Source organism: Osmia bicornis, chromosome 6 (genome assembly GCF_907164935.1).
Source record: "Osmia bicornis bicornis chromosome 6, iOsmBic2.1, whole genome shotgun sequence".
Classification (NCBI taxonomy): domain Eukaryota; kingdom Metazoa; phylum Arthropoda; class Insecta; order Hymenoptera; family Megachilidae; genus Osmia; species Osmia bicornis.
The window spans coordinates 8,697,109-8,719,646 of record NC_060221.1 but is presented as its reverse complement, the minus strand read 5'-3'; the positions used below and the strand labels follow the sequence as shown (position 1 = coordinate 8,719,646).

The 22,538-nt window shown below is 38.7% G+C and overlaps 2 protein-coding genes across 7 annotated transcripts in view; one reads left to right on the top strand and one right to left on the bottom strand.

The window, feature by feature from the left end:
* LOC114874915 (histone demethylase UTY) overlaps positions 1 to 19,752 on the bottom strand; it is a 78,245-nt gene extending 58,493 nt beyond the window's left edge. The window contains exons 1-3 of one of the 3 annotated variants that reach the window (XM_029184647.2): positions 19,265 to 19,752; positions 18,656 to 18,909; positions 18,461 to 18,569 (exon numbers count right to left, since the gene is read on the bottom strand). In XM_029184647.2, coding sequence (XP_029040480.1) covers positions 18,461 to 18,569; positions 18,656 to 18,909; positions 19,265 to 19,332 — 431 coding nt within the window. In that variant the 5' untranslated portion in view covers positions 19,333 to 19,752. Of the gene's footprint in view, positions 1 to 3,720; positions 3,885 to 4,660; positions 5,530 to 18,460; positions 18,570 to 18,655; positions 18,910 to 19,264 lie in introns of those variants that run through there. The other 2 variants (XM_029184648.2, XM_029184649.2) reach the window with 2 other exon arrangements.
* LOC114874922 (FUN14 domain-containing protein 1A-like) lies at positions 4,450 to 22,316 on the top strand. 4 transcript variants are annotated; one of them, XM_029184673.2, is made up of 4 exons: positions 4,450 to 4,677; positions 20,452 to 20,619; positions 20,721 to 20,916; positions 21,667 to 22,316. In XM_029184673.2, exons 2-4 carry the CDS (start codon positions 20,459 to 20,461, stop codon positions 21,847 to 21,849), a joined length of 540 nt encoding a protein of 179 aa, XP_029040506.2. In that variant the 5' UTR covers positions 4,450 to 4,677; positions 20,452 to 20,458; the 3' UTR covers positions 21,850 to 22,316. The 4 variants fall into 4 exon arrangements, with proteins under 4 accessions (XP_029040506.2, XP_029040505.2, XP_029040504.2 ...); XM_029184672.2 differs by lacking the exon at positions 4,450 to 4,677 and adding an exon at positions 19,867 to 19,978; XM_029184671.2 differs by lacking the exon at positions 4,450 to 4,677 and adding an exon at positions 19,985 to 20,105.
* Positions 22,317 to 22,538: the final 222 nt, after the last annotated feature.

The following is a 22,538-nucleotide window of genomic DNA, read 5'->3' as shown; positions in this document are numbered from 1 at the left end:
TCATCGGGCTCTACCTCTTCTCCGACAGAGCCGCGTACTTCTGCCTAACTGTGCGTACCTACACATTCCCTTCTCTACCTCTTCTCTACGACTAACCCCACTACGTATTCCATTCCTATTCCTACCACTAATTCCTAAGATTAATTTAAAATAATGAAAATATTAATTGATCTATCACAGGTATTAATGTATCGAACGGGTATAATTATTCCAACAGCCACGAGTCGTAGTTCGCTAGGGTAATTGCTCGATGTACGCAATAACGGAGTAATCTGATTAACAGGAGGACGATGATTATACGCACTAGTGGTTCTAGAGGGAATTAACTGCAGGGGTTGTGCATCGCGTATGAAAAATGTCTTATCTGATATCCCATTATCATCACCTGTCTAATATTAGGTTCTGTAACAAATTCCCGCAATTTTGTGTTTTGTTAAGTAAGGTATTGTCTATATGCATTTGCAAGTCTTTTTCTTGAATTAATTAATTTTAATCAATTTTCAAGCTTTTCAAATAGAAATTCTGGGAGGCAGAAAAATTCATTTTGAAATGGAAATTCCAGCAGGCAAAAAAATTTATTTTCGAGATCTGCTCTATTTCGCCTTTCGTCGCGGTTAAAAAGCTACGGAAGCAGCTCGCGATATTTGTGACGTGTATGAAGTACATGCTATAGCTTCGAGGACCGCTCAGGATTAGTTTGCCAAGTTCAAAAATGGCAATTTCGACTTTGGCGACGCACCTCGCTCCGGTCGACCTTCCGACTTTGACGAAGATCGTCTCGAAAGGTCGAAATTGCCATTTTTTAACTTGGGAAACCAATCTTGAGCGTTCCTCAGAGCTATAGCATCTACCCCGTACACGTCACAAATGTCGCGAGCTGCTTCCTTAGCTTTTTGACTACGACGAAAGGCGAAATAGAGCAGACGTCGAAAATAAATTTTTCTGCCTGCTGGAATTTCGATTTCAAAATGAATTTTTCTGCCTCGTAGAACTCCCATTTGAAAAGCTTGAAAATTGATTAAAATTAATTAATTCGAAAAATTGAACCAGATAGGTTTGTAGAATAAGAAAAAGACTTGCGAACACAAAATGGTGGGAAAAAAATAAAATACAAAAAACGTGGGAATTTATTACACAACTCAATAGTACGATAGTAATTTACATATTTTGTCAATTTCACGAGCTTCTATCATTTTTAATCGACTCTATCGCCGTTAAGTAAATTTTTTTTTTTTTATTCGTTTGTGGTATGAATACATAAGTGACTCATTGATCGTTGGATCTTTCATCGAACCCGAGCCGGGAAGCAAAGGGGCACTGATCTTCAACTCGTTCAACAACACTGTGGCATTGCCTGAATGCCATGGTCAGTGACCGTGAGATCAAGAATTTAAATTCTACGCTGACTCGCCTACTCTTTCTTTACTGCCTTATTGTCCAGAATTTCTTCGCTACAACGATCCAATGAGAAGCCAAAGAAAGAAGAAATAAATGATAGAATAATTCAATAAGAAAATTAATAACGTATCTACTTTCTATTATAAATTACCTGAAATGAAAAAAGTGAGAATCGCCTAGTTTTCACGGTAAGCTATTTGAAAAGTTAGCAACATATTCTGAAGCAAGTTTCAGCTAAGCAAAAACGTTTTAACAGACGCGATTTGATACGACGATAAAACTAGAATTTTAAAACGGCGCAACTTGTATCTCATTTCTATGCCTAGCTGTTTCTCCAGCGAAAACTACCTCGTGTCTCTTTCCTTCTACCGTATTTCTCTTCCTTTTAATTAAACCGTATAAAACGACTGAAAGAGAAAGAAAAGAAATCCAAGCTTCGCCACTACGAATTCCTTCTTTAGAACGTATCATTGCTATGCTTAACAGTATTTGCAGAGACACTGTTTTAATCCTGAGAAATCACGTTACGCTACTTTTCAGATATTTTTGTCATCCTATTCACCGCACAGGTTGCTTCATGCAACTGGGTCAACATTTCAAATGGTAGAAGACAGGGAAAATTAACCCTTTAACTGCGAGTGTGGTTTAAAAACCACATTTTAAAATTATAACCAGAGGCGGGTGTGGTATATAAACAACATGTTGGTTCTTGTTAAATAATATAGAAAAATAAAAATAAAATAAATACAACTCGGTCGCCATCCGTTTCGTGGTTGACATACTGGGGCGTAGCGATTGATTTTTTTATTTTTTTGTTTTCGATCAAAACAAAACAACCCGAGTTTTTATTTACGGAACACGAATTCAAAGCTCGCGCAATAGGGTATTGGTTCTGTGACCATTCCTCGAGGACACCACCAATCTCTGATTTTATTCTATATAAACACTCACAGTGACCACTGTGATCGGCTTGCAAAGAATGGTCGAAATTGATAATCTAGATTTTCAGTTAAAAAGTCACAAAAATTCCGATCAGTCGTTTAAGGGGCTATACCAGTGTAACACTTTTGAAAAATCGATTTTTTTGCATTTTTTGAAAGTCTATGCTCTCTAGAATATCATATTAAAATTTTATGGTCGAATCTCAAATAGTTTAGGAATGTCATATAAAAAATGCATTTACCGCCGATGGGTCGCGTTTTTCTCAAAACTCGAATACAAATTATTGCATCGACTCGAAACTTTATGAACGTGTTCAGTACATGTTTTATCATACCATGAACTAGGATTTTTTTGATTGGATGAAAACTATCAATTTGGCATTAAAAAAACTACTATATTTTTAGGATAAATTCCAAACTTTTCTTCAAAACTTCGCCATTTTGTCAGATTTTGATACTTTTCAAAAATCCTAGTTCATGGTACAGAAAATACTTTCTAGTTCAACAGCGTTTTTGTTATTTTTCATTTTAAGCACTCAGGCGGCTGCAATCACTGCAGCAGTGGAGCAGCTTTTTTTTTGGAGCCCTGGGAGATAGTTTTTTTGTATCAAAAAATTATTATAGATATATGATTTGTAACTAAATACATCCCTGAAATTTGAAAACATTGGATGTAATATTTCTTTAAAAAAAAAATTCCCGAAAATCACCTAATTTTTGAGCGGTCACGCTGGTATAGCCCCTTAATAGCGGAGCTACTCTCCAATAAAAAAAAATCTTTTAAAATAGAATATCACTTCAGTAATATAATTTAAAATTAAAGCGATCGGCTGTGGTAAAAGTAGCCGCGGTTAAAGGGTTAAAGAGAATCGCTGAGAGAATTGCATGGAAAAGCCAGTGTACTTGGTTCTCCTGTTCGTTACATTTCTCTGTGACTCCGCGGTGGTATGGGGTACACAAGAAAACGTGTTCACGGTGACTTGTTCCGCTTTGAAACACGACACCTCTGCACCTCTCTTTCGGTAAACAAGCTGGGATGGCCCGTACGTGGGCAAGGTAAACACAAAAGAAATGTAGGCGATATAACATGCAGATACGCGTATCAACGTTAGCGGGACAAAACGGTTGATCCTTAAAAGGCGGCAACCCACCACTGCTCCTTTTCCATTATAGCGTTTATTTAGTAAATTCGCGATGCTTTCTAATAAATAGCAAGAAAAACGCGTAAACGCGTACGCAGCGACCTAGTTTTTCGTTTGGTTACTTACAAGCGTGTCGGTATTCTTCAACCTTTCACGCATTATCATCGTATCCCAGCTTGGCATTTACGCGACTTGTTGCATTGACCTACTCAGTCAGACTATGGTCGATTAATACACACCGTTATTGTTTTCCACGTTCGCTAGCCTCCCATGACGGTCACACCGTTCCATTCGAAGCTTTTCACGAACCACCATTTTGACTTGCGTCCCCGCGAAACTTTACTTTCAACGGAAATCAAGGTCCCATCAAGGTTGCCTCGTAGTACGCGATACACGGTTCACGCGTGTTCTAAACGGACTAATCAATATACACATACACGAGTATAACGTGAATACAAAATATTCTTTTAAATATTTCAACGCAATTGCTGCGTGCATTAGACGGAACGTACCATCTATCGGTGAGTAATTCAACGATCGTGAGAAAGAGTAATGCGGGTCAAGGTGACGAGGAAGAAGCCTGATCAATTCTCTGTCGGTACTACGGGGTCGCATTAATTCGCAATATTCTTCGATATTATTTAACACGGAACAAATTACTAGTGGTAAATTTGATGGAAAAAATTGTGTTTAAAAATAAATATTTTTCGTTGTTTATAATTTTGGTAGATAGAGAAATAAATTATTTAATAAGGGAAAAAGGTATTTCATGTTCAACGCACACGGCGCTTGCTCGTTTAAGGGTCAAAGGACGAGTCGAGGGCGTATACGATAGCGTCCCCGAGACATCGATCGTGGCCCTCGACAAAAATTCATAGCCGAGCTTCTAATTCGAACCGTAAAACCAGGCCGACATACGTAAGCGAGACGGTTACGATGCACCGTTAACATTATGTACGCGTACACGATAATCAATCTCCGCGTAAAACTGCATGCACAGTGGCCGGGGTATTATCGAGGAAAGCACGCTTCCAATTCGCGGTATACGTATGGGCAAGCGTGCCAACCAACGACAACGAAACACGGCGCGGCGCGAGACAGCGCAGAGCGGAGCGACGCGAGGAGACGAGAAGGCACACGGTGCACGCAGCGAGTCAGCCAACGCAACGGTTCACTCACCATTTAAATCGCCCAAGGTCTGTGGAATTTAAATCTCAATCAGCGTCAGGAAGACGCCGTATGTAAGCTGGAAGGCCGTGCACGCGTCGCAGCAGGCTTTTTCTCCCTCTCACTCTCTCACGCTCCCTCCTTTCTTCCTTCCTTTGAAGTGGATGAAACGGGAAGAGAATGTGTTGAAACAAAAATATCACCACTGGCCACGCTGCACAAGTTCACCGACTTCCTCGTTCGAATCGCGCACAGAATCCAGCCGACGCTTTCGGTTACAACGTCACACGCGACATTATTACGATATATCTTTGTAGAGCAACCAACGAGGGGCGAGGGGGGTGGGGGGGCGCGCGTAAGAACACAGAGAAACAAGGCCGTCGACTGACGCGCGTCAGGCAGTGAGCAAACGTGTGTGCCGATGTCGATGCATAAAACAAAGATGACGACACGTCGAAAACGCGATCGTACACTCCGCCGCGCGAAGCGGAGCACTGCTAAACAGAACTAACACAAGTGATACGGGTCCGTGAAGCTTCACCTCGCTTCTTCTTTGATACTAACACTTCACGGTACACGATTTGCTAGCGGATCTGCAGCCCGGTTCACATTAATCTCAATGAATTATACGCGGTTCGACTGTCACGATTCGAATCACAATCAAAAATTCGTTGATTCGATGCTCGTGACACATTAATTTTCTATTTTCCTATACTTCGATTAGACATGTATACATATAATATATATAGATATATATATATATATATATTATTACTAATGGCAGTGATTATAAGAGAGGAGAGGGTGCTATGCACAATATGTGCCAGACAGCACCTCCCCCGTTGAAGGCTCTCACGCAACTGACGCGACTGGCGCGAAGGGCATACGGGGATTAGGAAAGGTAGAAGGAGAGGGAGTACGCGGCGGCGCATGGAGGGGGAAGCCGACAGCATTACTACTACGGCAGAAGGAGGGAGAGAGAGAAGAGCGAGAAACTAGGGGAACCGCGCATGCGTAGTGGCCCTGTTTTAGAACAGTACCGTGACACTCGCCGACAAGCCACCGCCCGATCAACTCACCCCGTGTCCCGTGTCACGGCACCTAACCTGCTTATTTATTATCCTTTATTTTTTAACAATTTCTATTATACATAAGCGTGAAAAGTATTTTCCCTCAAAGTTGCGACTTTTTTCCTTGCTTCAGCTTCATAATTCGTGATGCCACGTTACAGAAGAAGAAATTCCTTCGAAGAATTTGTACCCCACGCAAAACGAAAAATACCATTCCCAGAGCAGTTAAGAAATTATACCGAATTACCGAGTTGATTCTTCGTGCGAAAGAGAACGTCGCACGAAGACCAAGACCTACATAAAGCGAAGCGCAAAGCTCGCACCAAGTAATCTCACGTGGCGGGTAACGTACAACGGTTCAAATTAATTTCGCATGCGACACGCGTGTACATTGGTAATTAAAACAGCGTCAACTTACAACTATTTTAATTGTACCACGGTGTACGAAATTTTTTCCAATTATATATCGTTCATATGACTCTTTTCACCCTCTTTATTTTTCCGTGATTATTCCGTATCAGCAACGAGAATTTAAATAACATACGAACTGACCTACTTCCATTATATTTCAAATCGATGCGATCTTCGCTCTCTCGTAAATGGAATTTAATTTCAGACGAGGTATAACCAAGAAGAACGTAGCATTTAGAATAGAATTGGTTAAGATTATTCTCACGCGTTACAATAACCGTAAACGTGTAAGTCGCGAAACTGTGCGTCTTTATTGCGACCAAGAAAGTCCACAAACTTTCCCATAAGACACGTAGGTAAATAGGGTCCCGACAACGAATCTCTACGCGGTGGGGTTACTAAGAATTCAAGCCTATTATTATGAACATAATTGTCTGATTATACGTCTGTGATCTGGCACAGCACCATAGTATAAGGTCGTGGTGTTTCACAAGGGCGCATCGCTATTGGATTCCAAATATATATTTTGTATACTTTTGCCTTTCGTGTTAAGTCTGAAAATCCACGAAATAGCATAAAAGAGGTGGATCGTTGAACGCAAGAATTACATAACCCGAGCATGCAAACATTATTCGACCGTTCATGTTAGCCAGGACGTCGCTTCCCGTATTCGAAAAAGTCTATTTAAAAGTCCTATTACCATTTCAAATGGGAAGACGGAAACGGATGCAACTCGACTGTACGGGTACAGGAGGTTCAAAGAACGAAGGGCTGAGGATTCCGTATCCTTATTGAACGTACATAAGGTTGAAACTGGCCTGAACTGCCTGTATAGGTGAAACGTAAAAAAAGGAGGTCCAACAGCGTGGCATGAATGCGTAAATATAAATGCGGAGAGAAACGACGTTTTCAGAGTGGCTACAATTTTATGGAGGGCCCAGTGGATAAACGGAGAGAAGAAAAGCTTCAACGTGACACCGAAAATCGTACGTTGTCTTTGTTCAAACAACGGAAGCAAGCTTTTCCCTTACAGCGTTCGTTACTAAAATACACACCACACCATGCCACTTTCCTATTTCGTTTTTCTCGTTTCACGTTCGCTATTCGTACCGGACGAAGAAACTTCTCTTCACCAGTGATCCTCATTTTTTTTTTCCTTCACCTGCTCGTCGCGTCGAGAACCGCTCGCCTATGAAAAGGAAAGTGGCTGTTGGTCGCTAGCCTTTTATAAAGAAAACTAGAGATGCTCCTACACTTTGTTACGCTATTCGTTTTCCCTTCATTTCACTGTAAATTGAAATTAGTACAGAGTATTCTGGTTTCGGATAAGTTTTCATAGGCCCAAAATTGAGAACACAAGTTCGGTATATAACCGTTTTTCAGATATCGTGGTAAGAAATTTTTGTACAATTTTGGGACTACGCATGCGCCATTCGATACTGCGCATGCGCTATTCAGTACTGCGCATGCGCTATTCGATACTGCGCATACACGGAACCTAATCTAACTTAACCTAACCTTACCACGATATCTCGAAAACGGTAAGACATCCAGCTCTGAAACCAACTTTAATCGGTTTTCTGTAGTGAATTTAGGTTATATACCGAATCTGAGTTCTCAATTTTGAAAGGGCCATTCGGAAACACAGCCCTGGTTTCTTCTAATAGTTTCTATTGCAAAATCTTGCCGCATGTATCACAGCGATAAATCATTAACGACGACTAAATGGATTATTGATCATTAATTATTGCACATCTGTTGCGATAACTCAGCTATTCAAGAGAGCTATTTAAATGCAAAAAGAATGAGTTTTTATCCGCATAGACTGAACGAAATAGGTAAGCTGATCGAAGGTTGCTCGCGTAAAAACGAGCACCGCAATAACGATTACTTCACTGATCGAACTTACGCTTCGACCATCAGGAGATTCGATAAATTTTAACGTTTTATGACTGAATAATTCGGAGCAAGGGAAATCTAGCTAATCTAAATCAGCCAGTTTCTAAAACCGTTAACAGATTCGTTAGAGAAAAGAGGAAATAAGAAATTTTCCATATAATTTTACGATCTCCTGCTGAAAGTAGAGCAAGAGGAGTGCACTCGTCAGGATGGAAAAGACGAAAATTCCGCGCGAGAGGTTCGTTACCAAAATACACATGGTCGCGACCGCGCGCCGCGCCGCGCAATCTCCCTTCTTTCTTTCTCCAGGCAGCCGACTTTAAACTTGGATTTAATTATTTTTAACCAACACGCGTGTTCCTCTCTAACTAGAAATCACGTGTTCTCTTCGTCTTAACTAAAACTTATCTGTCAGACGGTTCGAGCAAAAGCAATCGCTCCGCCGCGCCGATACGTCGCTCCTCCTATCTGACCTAATTTCATTTCCTACGGAAATATTACTGTTACTTTCAACGGAATAAATCGAACGAAGAAAGTTCGCGAGCGGCGCGATGCAATTCCGCAGCGGGTCTCTCGTTTTTACGCTACGAACCGCGGAAACTTTTTAACGATCGCTTACGTCGAAAGAAAATAGCCAGTTAGCCTAAGCGGCGAGTAGATTTCACGTTAGCCGTGTCTTATCAGATGCCAAGCCACGTGGCCGTAACACGCACCCCGTTTTACACCACGTGTTCGTGAGATGCCCACCTTCCTCTCGCTACGGTGCACCCTGCCAACTTACTTTCACGACATTCATTACAAATGGATGCATATAAATTGCACAGCATGCTGTCATACTTGAAGCAGGAAACGCGGTGGACCTAGACAGATTAGTCAGCCCCGTTCAAATGCCTCTTTATGCCCTACCGATCAATTTCAACTCTTCAAATGCATTCAGTGAATATTTATGAATTATTTTTTCAAGAAATTTTCTTAATTTCTATGTAAATCTTTGACGGACAAGACGAATAGGTAATAATTGTGACGAAGAAAAGAATCGAGACAAACGATCATTGTATTTCACGAGGCATTCACCTTTTACAAGCCGTCTCTCTTTCGTTAATATATTTCTTCCGTGACGGGAAACTAACGGACTGTTTCTAACAGACCACCCTGTATTTACCAAAGAAATATTTCCCGTTGATATTCAAGTTGGCCGACAATATACTTAAAGGGGACTCTTTTCAAAGCGGTTTGGTTGTACTTGGAGGAAAATAGATGGTCGTACGTCGCGTCATAATTTACCAGGTAGTAAAAAGTTTATTTATCGAATGATCTGACCGCCGCGCCGGTTGGAATTTGATTTATTCGCGTGTACGTACGCCGGACGATATTCGTGCCGCTGGAAATCTTTGTCCCCATGAACGTTGGAACGGACGCATAACTGATTTCTTTGCTGCAACGCGAACAACATTCGCAACAAGGAGTCACTGACTCCCCGGATCGTATGTTCGTCGCGACGACTAATTTTAACTTCCTCACCGGCTAAATGAATAAAAACAGACCGATAGTGATGCGTTTCGCCCGAAATAAATGCGACTTTTTATCCAGCCCGATCGTCGCCGAGGAACCTGCTTAAATTCCCTTCGGTTCAACGGTAGACTGTCCGTGAATTTCTGAATTTTACTTTTAAAATAAGTATAATATAAGGGAAAATAAGTAAGATTCCGAGCTGTTATTCGAAGCCTGCTGAAAGCCGCAGAAGCAGTCGCCGAATGCGAATCGACGGATTCGAGAAAAGCCGAGCGCGTTCGAAACGATCCGAATACAAGCGAGTTAACGAAACGCGCGAAACGCGGATGGAGGAGACGCGGACGATACGCGGACGAAACGAGGAGCGAAGGAACGAAGGAACTATGTGTCGCGGAGTCAGGTCCGCGGGTCGTATCTTTCCTCGCCGGTATATTGAACTTGGTCTGTGGGGGTCATTCAACTCGCGGTGCGCCGTGTCGTCCCAGGTGACGTCACGTGACTCGCCGTCTCCGGCGTCGTCGAGCAGCGGAGGCTGGCTATGACGTGGCGTACTGTCATTGGTCCGAATCTCGCCCCGCTACCCAATGACGTCAGAGCTCGCGGAGGGACGGGCTCGTGCAGGGCGCTGCTACCGCGAATCGCGACGTCACTAGTACCAATGTCGATAAACTCGCTATGCCTCGGGCTGTATACTGGTATACGCGGTAGCATACGGATACCCTATACACCAACACGATACGTAAATACAGATTCTCTTTTCTCCATGATAAATGGAGCAATGTCTCTTCTGGAACGAAGAGGTTATCGTTCGAAAAATTGACCTAACGCTATCTTTCACCGATGTTGCACTCGCTAGAGTTGATGATTTTCTAACGTTATTACTTTTCATGCCCCCCTTATGATTATCGGTATTCCGAAGGTCGTGCGCTTCCGCTGGTAGGCACACCCTACCCGTGACGTTCTAACTTGTCAGAAGATATAGGAAGGTACACTTTGATGCGTGTGAAAACGGGTACACGCGTGCACCGAAAGCCTACTAAACACCGGGAAATGCGAGGAGAATACAAAGTATTACACGAGGCATCGTTCCTTGAAACTAAATAAATACAACGGTACCGAGAGCAATTATTCTACAGTGTAAGCCCCAATGTGCCGTAACTACCTAAGAATCTTAAGTCCAAGCGGACCACCACCGGACCGGGCTGTTCCAATCCTGCTTCTCCTTAAATTACAGTTTAGTAGCACGAAGGCCGTTCGGATATCATCATCTTTATTCCAAGAAGATCACGAATATCATGGCCGTTTCAGGATCGCTACAAATGCCGCACCTGCCGAGGATGATAGGTACACACCAGCTCACGCAACAACATTCCAGCTATAAATAATGATCGAGCATTATATTTAGCGTGGAAAGTCGTGAATAGGAAAGAGAAACGAGAAAACGGGAAGAGAAGAAGGTTAAAGAAGGAAAGGGTACACGGAGAATCCGCTAGCAGTGAGCGGCTTCTTCCTCGGGGTACTCACGGTTCAACGAACAGGAAAGGGTTACGTTTGGGTTGGCCGTCTAACTGTTCGATTAAACCCGGTACACACTTTGGCACAATGTTTCGACACAATATCATTCAGGAAAGAAGAACCGGTAGAGGCTAGCTGACTCTGACCGCTGATGTCTGAACGCATTGTTTCCGCTACATTGTATCGAATCGTGTAGTTGCCTTTAAATGGCCGACTGGTACCTCTTGCCGATCGGTTGGCTGACTCGCAGCCCCGCAGCCTCGCTTCGTCGCTGGCCAGAGTTTGTTGACTCTCGGTTTCAGCACGCCGGCTGACCATGACCTCGCCGAACGATCCGCGAAGTAATACCGAGACGACTCCCTGCCGCCCGCTGTCGACGTCGTCGTCCTCGTTGTCCCACCAGCTTCTCGTACGGTAACGCTTTCGTGCGATCCGTGTAGAGGAACGCGCAGCCCCGAAGAAGCCCAACCGGCTAGGCTGTTGCACGATCCACTTGACACGCGGAAGGTGGCGAATCTACCGATCCAAAACGCGACGGCGATGATACTGTTGCGAATAGAGGTCATTGCCATCCGGTCGCGGGGTTCACGGGACACGGGACGGTATCAACGGAAACCTTGACCAGAGTCGTTCGAGCGAAGGGACCTTACGTGCCACTTGGTGATTCGATTAAGCCCACCGTCGTTAATCGCTGTTCATTTGCATCCTTGTCGACCGGTTGATACAGCTAACGACGCGCGACGCAGAGGGTTAACGAGACGAACTGATTTTTATTCTGCCTTAAGCGAAACCTTTTTCAAATTTTTCTCTTATTGCTATTGATAACGTCGATCGGAATCAGCGCCGGTTCTTGAACCGATACTTGTATCGTGAACAGTTGAATTGGAAAAATGTCGAGCCGTGAAGTTCGCGGAAAGGGAGAGGGATCGATGAAAAATAAAAAAGGAGAAAAAAAATATATTAATCCGTAGAAGCGTATGTGGGCCAGGGAATATCGATCGTACGATCTGGGTCAAAGGTTGCATGCACCTTGCTGAACGTATTCGCGACAGGGTGCAACGCGAGTGTGCAGGCATATCGTTTGTGCAACGGCATAAACACACGTGTGCTAACTCATGAGAAGTCTCACGTGCAAGGTGGCTACCCCACGCGATAAGGGCGAATAAGGGCGAGTAAACGCGAAACCAAGCACCGCGTAAGGACTCTTTTCCTTACTTTCATTCCCCGCATCGAAACACGTGGCCAATTGGAAAGATAAGTATTCAAATTAATTGTCCGTTGTCGTCGGTGAATTTTATACGGGCACGTATCTGCCTTTTAAGTTTCTCCAATGCTTGCATTACTCTGCATACGTGCATGCCATTGCAAAGGAACATAAGTACATACAGTGGGTCGCAAAAGTATTCGCTCACCGTTTAAAACAGAATATCTTATTTAAAATTTGACCAAATGACTTGGTATTTCTCGAGAAGCTATACAATTTGCTAAGATATTTGCTTTTGTCGTTTTAAAAAATTACAATTTGTTGAAGTAGTGAAAAAATATAGTGAAGGGTAATTTTTCAACTTTTTTGTGAGTTTATAATGAAAATTTAAAATATGTCTTTCGTAGATTCAAATAAGGTGCGCTGAAAATTCCATCGAGATTAAAAGTTCCAGGTAGGTAATTAAAATTTCCAAAAATCGCGATTTTTACATCGACTACTTTAATTTTCGAAACCCAGGATAATATGGAATAATGTAAAATTTTTACATCCCGTATTATTATTGTAAAATTGCCGGTCAACAATGTATTAAATTCCATCGAGATCGGTCAATGCACTTAGAAGTTCCAGATAGGTAATTAAAATTTCCAAAAATCGCGATTTTCGAAAATTTTAATTACTCGTAACTTCCAAGTCATTTTTACAATATCCAGTATTATTATTGTAAAATTACCGGTCAACAATGTGTTAAATTTACAAATGTCATATTTTAAAATTTCATTATAGGCTCACATAAAAAAGTTGAAAAATGACCCTTCGCTATTTTTTTTCACGATTTCAACAAATTGTAATTTTTTAAAACAGCAAAATATCTTAGCAAATTAATTTGTATAGCTTCTCGAGAAACCTCAAGTCATTTGGTCCAATTTTAAATGAGGTATTCTGTTTTAAACGGTGAGCGAATAATTTTGTAACCCACTGTAAGTACACTGTCGCTAAAAAGTTTCAAGTTTTACTATAATATTGAAAGCAAGTAAGTCAAGATGTATAGATAAGGTGGACGTGCGGTTATACACGTCCGACGAGTATACTTTCAGAAACACCTGGCTGCAGTTGTGCATCCGATGCAATTTGATTCGTGTTCGAAGAACGCATTCTTTACCGTCGTTTTCTTATGACTACTTGGAACAAACGATGAATAAAGCTGAAAGCTAATATATAATAGATTTCTATGTTACTGAATCGGCCGTTTGATATGTAACAAGCTGAAATATGTAGTTCGATGTGTGACTATACACGAGCTAACACGTGCGTAGAAGGAGAGGTTGTAAAATCGATCGTCTGCAACGCATCTCTATGCGTTGCACGTGACTCAACTCCACTCTCCCATGGCGGACAGAATGTCCCAACTGCCATGCCGTTCCGACGAACCTTACCACCACCGATTACACCGAAAACCTACCCGACAGACGTCCCTCTTTTATCCCAGTTACGAATTCAAACTAAAAATAACAATCCAGTAATTTAATCGTTACCATTATACTATTGCAACTATTATGATAGCTACTAACTTGGGTAACTATAGATACATTTCATAACCGACCAAAGCTGGTTAAACAAGTATGTATAAAATAACAGAGAGAACTAGTTATGTTTCGTTATGATTGTTGAGGCATAGACAAATGGATAGGTGTAAAGTACGCAAATCGATATGATAAAAAACAGAAATGTAAGAATGGGCGAAATGTAAGAAAGCATTTAAACTTTTTGTCACTTTTGTACAGGCCGAACGGTAAGAGTTATCGAAAAATTTTTTGCCTTAACGAATGGCCGAAAATTTTCTTTTTTTTTTTGCCACTTCCGGCTTGACCGGAAATCGAGAGTTCCTAGCGAGAATCTCGCTCTAGTTCATTTTAGCTTGTTAAAAATAAAAATACTTAATTTTCAATACATTAATTTTCTTGCGCCATTGTGTTTAATGGGTCAAAATCTCAATGGCTGAAAATTTTCTTTTTTTTTTGCTACTTCCGGCCTGACCGGAAATGGCCGAAAAAGAGTTGGCTCTAGAGCGAATCTCGCTCTAGTTCGCTTTACCTTGTTAAAAATAGAAATACTTAATTTTCAATACATTAATTTTCTTGCGCCATTGTGTTTAATGGGTCAAAATCTCAACGAATGGCCGATTTTTTTTTTGCCACTTCCGGTCTGACCGGGGTTGGTTTTAAAGCGAATCTCGCTCTACTTTTACCTAGTTGAAGGAGCTAAACGGACGCTTGAATCCGGTACACTCGAATGTCCTAACGGTCCCAAAAATGTCCTCTAATGCCAGGACCCTCGAAGGACGATCCCACGCTTAGGACCCCGAAAGGCGACGACAGGCGACATTGTCCAGCAGCCTGGATGTTGCATTTTCTTACAGAAAGGTGCATAATGGCTGCATATGAATACATATACAGTTAGACGCGTAAGTAGAAGTGATTAGAAAAGTGGCGAGTCACGCGTCATGTGAATCACCCTTAGGGAGATTTGGCTCCATTCAATGCCAGGGGTGAAATAGCGAAAAAAGATTGGCTGATCGAAGAAAGGGGTTGTTGCAGCTCCCCTTCCTGTTCGACAACGATATAGAAGTGGACTTTTGATAAAATAACTACTCGTATACTATCTTTGCTAATCTAGTCTTCTTATTCGACTGGTCAACAAATAATTGCTGCTAGTTACTTCTTACTGTGCACACCTGAACGGACGCTTTGAAACCCAATATATCCAAGGAAACCGCCTCATGCATCCACAAAGAGAGGATTTTCCATTCAATTTCACTCGCTGAATAAGTCTGCGGTTTATCGAATAAGACAAAGACGAAAGACATTCTATAATACGTAATTGCCGTATAATTGTTTCTTTCTAAATGATAATAAAGCAGAAATGACATCAAACAAATTTTACCCATCTTAAGCATGAAATAATCAATCACACTGAGAAACGATTAAGACCTAATCGTTTTCACAATCATATTGATAAGATTACCAACTGAACGAGTGCAAACATTTCAATTTATCAGGAATTCAATTTTTCAGAAATGATTTTACCGATTAACGCGACGGGCAACGCTAAAAGAATATATTTCAAGTATGAATACATTTGCGATGACAAAACGTGCGTTCATTCAACACGTGAATGTAGATTACACGAGATGTGCAATGCATGGTAACAAATGTATTGGGAGGATTCAGTGTAAAATCCGTAGCAGTAGCCTCTCGTTAATCACAGAGTGGATGAAACACGCTATTCGAGCGCGAAGCTTTTTAATGAGTCGAAAATCTTTTTCCCTGTACACCGTCCGCGTAAAATCGGCGGGCCTCGAACTGCATAAATTACTTTATGGCAGTTTATGGTGGAGCCATAAAGGGCCCGCACGAAGGAGCCAGTATAACCTCTAACCCGTTCGATCAGCAGCGGGAGCTTTCTTTTAGTTTCGATTAGATAGAAAAAAGTTAGGTTAAGTTAGGTTAGTCAGAGAAAAAGTACTAATAAAAAAAGGCCTAAATGGCTTTAGTCAGTGAAAAATAACTACCTATTTCATATCTTGAAAAAGAAATATATTCCTAGAGTTTTATTAACTCTAGGTGCCTAAACTAATTATAAACTGTAAAACTACGTAAGCTATGAATAAAACTATTATCTTTCGTCGCAGGTCGCAAGGTTATGTCTATTCCTCGTACGTCGTCGTCAATTGATCGTTGATTTTTCGTGGTCGAACGCGCCGCGGACCCCTTGCGACCCCCCTGCCCTCAGCAGTGGAATCCAGAATATTCTGGAAACGTCAGTTAATACGTCTTTTATTTCCTACAATATTAAATTATTTTTCGGCTCTGCAGAGCTCTGTCCAGAGCTCTGTATACTACCAGGTATACAGTACAGGACCTTCGTGCGGGCCCTTTATGGCCCCCGCCATAAAGTAATTTGTGCAGTTCATGCACCACCGTAAAATCGAACCATGTAAAATTGAATCTACCTAAGTCAAGTGTGAAACCTCTCTCGTTAATGTGCAAACGGTAGAATAATAAAAAGAAAAAATTGAAGAAATGTGAAACGATCTAAAGTTAAATTGAAATTGGCGCCATTTTAGCGGGCCGCCGCGCCGTTCGATAGTTAAACATTATCGATCGAAGGAAAGACGCGAGAAGCTGTCAATCAAGGAAATTGATAACGGTTACGTGTAACCATAATAAAGTGGAATGCTGAAAGATCGAAAGGAAGTCCTCTGTAAGCTTTCGTTTCATGGAAATCTTACACCCATCTGAGTTAAGGAGGGTTGAACAGGAAATCGATATTCCCACTCCTAACCGTCTATAAAGCCGATTGCCTGACAGGAAATGTCAAGTCAACAGCAACAATACTGTTACGTATTCGGATACATTGAATTACATTTTGACGCATTGTTAATATAAAGTTGAAAAAATCTCGTCTAATAACACTGATTGTTGGATACTGTTAGAATACGACGTTAAAACTTTTCACCTGGTCGGTCACTGACACGAAGTTGCTCGAGAATGACGAACCTAATCATATTAAACTGATATTTGACGGCGATACGATCTTCTCAGTTATTTTCAAATACCCGATGAAGAATAGATGAGAACAATTCGATTTCTCAATTTGAAAACGCTTAAATGTCATATTACTTGCATTCGATGGAACGTAATGAGATTCGAGCATATCTATACTCGAAATAATTGATGTTGATTAAGGTTAAACTACATTTCCTGACCGGCTACATTAAATCGATCGTCGTGTAGTATAATCGACAGTTGCTAAAGCGATTTTAAATGTAATAGTCTACAAAAATCTTCCTTTAAATAACTTTATCAATGTCGTCAATTTTAATGATACATTGATAAAGATTCAATGATTTCTAATTTATCGTGTGAATAAAAATACATACATGTGTAAATATGGATATGGTACGTAAGTACTTCCATGGGAAAATTGTATACAAAGTGCAATTTTACGGATATGTACAAATGATTAATAATATTATTTAGTGCTATAGTGTCGTGTATACAAGATATAAGGAATCTAAATTGTTATTTTAGTCATTGGAATAGAACAAATGTACATGTTTCACTTCTCTCCCGCCCAGTTTCCTAGTCGCCATAACTTTGAAACTGTTCGGCACGTAGGCACTTGCGTCACTTCGCTACAACAATGATTACCGATATACAGAAAGACGGGGTCTTTTGTTCACGAGGGATTATGATTTTGGGGGTCCCAAACACCCCAAAGTAAATTTAGGCCTGCGGGTACAGAGCACAACTGGTATAACAGTTGCGCCTGTTTTACCAGTATCTCTTCTACCATACCTCGCACTCAGAATTAAAAAGACATAATTTAAACTCCTATCGATTCTATTTTTCTAGAAATCAGTCAAAATCAGCACAAGATCGAAAAATTATTAAAACAATTGACAAACACGTATTCTAAAAAGACCGCAATAAAGCAAATATTTTTTAAATTTGACCCAAGCGCCATCTATACGAAAAAGGCTGAAACTACTTTTTCGAAACATGTGGCGATTTATTTAAGAGAAACTATTTAATTTGCAATTTATCTTATTTATTTTTCTCTAACAAATAACTAATAATTAATTTAACATCACACAAAATAACATATAATAATTTTAACTACTTTCATTATCAAACATATAGTCTTGTCGATAACAAATTCTGTATCTAAGTGATTATTTATGAAATGAAAGAACAAAAGAAATACAATTTACAAAACATTAAAATTTTGAAAAGTTAATTAACAACGTCGATAAAATATAAAATATAAATAGAATTCGAATTTAATCGATAAAACAGAAATCTAACTTATCAACGCGAAATGTAAATCCGCCGCATTTACTCCAGCCTCTTTCGCATAGATGGCGCTACAGAATTTCGCGCGAAATTAAAAAAATAAAAGATACACGATGAGAACGATGAACCCTATGTGTACATCGTCTAAGGGGTCGTCGTCCCCTTCTCAAGGTGAACAACAATATTTTCCTGTACACATTTTTACTCACACTATTTTCTTGTGTTTTTTCAAACTACGAGTACGGTGAAAAGTTTAAAATCTGTTTTTTAACTCTCTTGGTAGTTGTAAATAATTCATGCACGCATTGAAAATATTAATAAATAGTCAAGAAAAATCACTTACCATTGAAAAGCATTGAAGTGGTAATAGACAAGTCCTTGTCCGTACAAAAATGAGGCATCTTTCCAGTAGTCTCCTTTTAAAGAGTAAAACTTCTGATATGCTGACATAGCTGTTAAAACAGAAGTTTAAAGTAGAAATTGGTAAAGTAGAATATAAATATAAACTAACAAGAGATTAATATAAATAATTCATTACCTTTGCTATAGTCCTCCAAAAGTAAATGAAAATGTCCCAGCTTGCAGTATGTTTTAGGATCGATACTGATTCCCTTATCTTCGTCGTCATCTTTTAATTCATCGGGGTTTATTTTTGTACTGTCCGCTTTTCTACGTTGTTTTTCAGCTTGTGCCTGAACTAGCATTCTTTCGAGATATTTAATTGCACGTACCACTAAAGCTTTTTTCTTTGATTGTTCTGGTGAGTTTAATTTTAAAAATCCAAACTGCCTACTGTAAACACATTGAAAAGAACACATTGTTAATATTTCTATTTCAACACTCATTAAATAAATCATTTTTCTTAATAACTTGTTTAACTAATTATAACAGAATTTATGAAAGCACAATAGATTAATATGTAATATTTAATTAAATATGGTGCATTCAAACATTTGAAACAAATATCAATAAACTGTACATACGGTACGTGCGTTTAAATGAACCGATCAAATTACGCGCCTATTCTGTCAAACAACCTTTTAGGTTATATTTTGAAAACTATACGCGTAAAATACAATTGGCACACGAAGAATTAAGAAACTGGCATGAGGTTTATTGTTACAGATTTGATCTGGTTAAAAATTACCTGTCTAACTCAGATAGTATCTGTAATTCTTGGGGAGTCAAATTGATATCGTCAGTCTCCTGGGCCATTTTCACACTCGGTAAATATACTCATTAAAAACAGAAACGACACATGTTTACACGTAGAACAGGCCGCTTTACATGAAAATCTGAGAGTTTTTAGAATTTACACTCTCGACAACTCGTCACCTCATCGGGACGATAAGTTTTTAGAAGCGGCAATCAGGTTAAACCAGGATGGCGAATCACGCGACGGAAGACCATTACGATGGTTCACGTCGAATTAGAATTCCGTCCATATAGAATACGTTGCTCTATCACGTCCTAGAATGGCGCGAAAATTCTCATTCTTCGTTCGATTTTATTGCATATCAAGAACCATTTAAACGCTGGAAAGTAACCAAGTATAAAAATATAACTTGAATTTGAGAATTAAATAGAGTGACAAAAAAATATTGCAGAACCGCACATGTGGATAGGAATTTTCCTAAACCTAGTGAGTCTCTCGTGAAATGGAATATACGGAATATATGTATATTATATATGTATAAGATGATAAACTTTGACGGTGTGTGGGACATTTCGTTATTGCAACGTCTTACAGTAGCCGAAACTAAAAGTGATCGTTGCAAAGTACCGGAGATTTCAATCTGTCAGATCGGTTTATGCGCAAAGTCATTTATTTTATTAAATATTTTTGTAATTAATCCATTAGGTGAGCTATATACGTGAAATATTAACCACCATGAAATATTATATAATTTAAGGACACGCCTAAACTATATCATGCCCAAACTGCACAAGAATACCCTTAAGTCGAAAGGAACAAAATTGTTTAAACGGTAGATGGTTTTTGTTTTTCATCGTATTTCGAAATTCATTATTGTTATTCGATAGCTTATAGGCCTTTTAAATAACATAAATAGTTCATTTAAAACAAAACAAAAAAACAATGATAATTTGTTCTAAAATAACGTTTATTATTACAAATTCTTGGCAATGTACTCATCGATATATTTCTGTTCTGACGAATAATCAAAGAATGACTTAGTGACGCTGATATTTAAAGACGGGATAATAGTATTTATACTTATGTTTTATTAATGATCGGAAGAATTTTCGATTATTTACCATTGAATTAAAAATTATTTTATAGTACAAAAAGATATGACTAATATATCGTTTCAGTATTAAAATGAGTCTACCAGCAACAAAGAAAAGCAAAAATGATGCTAACAAAGAAGAAAGTAGTATTGATATTTCTAAAGAAGCAAAAGGTATAATAGATAAGATTTTAGGAGATGTGAGCAAGACATCCGCTACTAAACAAATTATTATTGGAACAGCATCAGGATGGTTAGCATTATATACATATGCGTATATGTATAATAGAATTTTCTATATTTATAAATACACTCAGAGATGTTAATCCAATTTCTATTAAATATCTCTTATAGGCTTACTGGTTTTGTAACAATGAAGGTTGGAAAAATAGCTGCAGTTGCAGTTGGTGGTGGAATTATAATGTTGCAAATTGCAGCGCATCAAGGTTACATAAGAATCAACTGGGATAAAATTCAAAAGAAAGCTGAAAAGCTTACAGATAAAGTAGAAGAAAAAGTTACCGGCGAAGGACCAAAGCTTCTTGATAAGGCAAGATGTTCTTTATAATTTTAACATCTTTAATATTAGTATTTTAGTATCTATGGATATAATATTTACATTGTTTACAGGTAGGAAAATGGAGTAAATACAATTCATTTGTGGCAACGAGTTTCATTGGTGGTTTCATTATTGGCTTAGCATCCTGAATAAAAGAATAACTTAAATTCATACAGAAAAAGGAATAATATTTTTTTTCTGTTTTTTTATGTTAGCATTATGTATTGAATATCATTGTTTGCCTTTACTGGTACTTAAGAATCAAAGAAATTTCATAATTGAAATTAGTAAAATTATTTAAACTATAAGAAAACATTTTTGTTTCAATATTTTGACGTCCAAGTTTGTAGTCTTACGCGGTACAAGTATTGCTGTATTTTATGTGTACATGATTAAAATTCAACGCTTTTAAGAAATATGCATGTGCATTAAGAAGTTTCTATATATTTAGTAATTATCAATAATTATTTTAGTTCTTAATTGCGCAAGTATGTATATAAATTAAAGCATTATTATGCGTAACAGAAAAAAAATAACAAAAGGCAATAGAAATATTGTAAATAGTTAGTTATATCTTATAATAAATAGAATAATTACAATTTAATCTTACTTTCTTTTCGTGTGTTACGAAGTATTTTTTATCTGTATCAATCTTTTGTATAAATTGTATGATATTTGTAAGTATATTTTGAAACGTTAATAATAAATGATTTATATCAGTAACAAAACTTGTTGTTTCAGGTCGAGAGATATGTTGATAAAAAACTAGATAAAGCTGAACAGTTGTTGAAAAATGGCGAATCTCGTACACGACGTTGGTACTACTCTATGACTGGTGATAAGTCACTTCAAATTTCAGAATTGCATTTTTTCCTTGCATCATTTGTAACCGGTTTAGCGGTTAGTGTGGCTATTCTCAACTAGATTGATACATGCTGCACTCTGAATGTAAAAGGTCAGGTGTTTATCCAAAGAACATTAACAAGTTCATAACAGAAGTAAAATGAAATTTATTAATTGATCATATGAATAATAAAATGTACTTCACACTATCTACAATATAAATGAAAACTATATCTGTATCTAAAGTGTTGAAACATTTCGTTTCAGTAACAAGTGAAAAGTGATCTGATTTTTTTTAATATGGATTGATCTGTTCTATTTGTTTTTGTATCTGAATTCATATTGTTCAGAATGCAGCAAAAGTAATAATGCAGTCATTATAGTGATTGTATTTGTAGTCTTTAATCCATTAATATGTAGTATATACTATATACACTTGCTTTTTGTATTATTCTCTTATATTTACCAAACTTTGTAAACCATATTATTATAGTCTCGAATTATACGCTATTTTGTTATTTAATTTAATAAACAAATAATATTTTCAACTAGTATTACACTAACAGTATAAGACTAAGTAATATATAACAATAAGACAGTGTTATATGTATTTATATATAATATAACACTACAAAGAAATCATGCCGAAAGTAATTTATTTTAAATCTTACATGTAACTTACGTTATGTGTGTCGTCGATTAATATATTACTTCACAGCGATTTAAATCCGTATATGATTCTCAAAAGTTTATTTATATATGCTACAGCA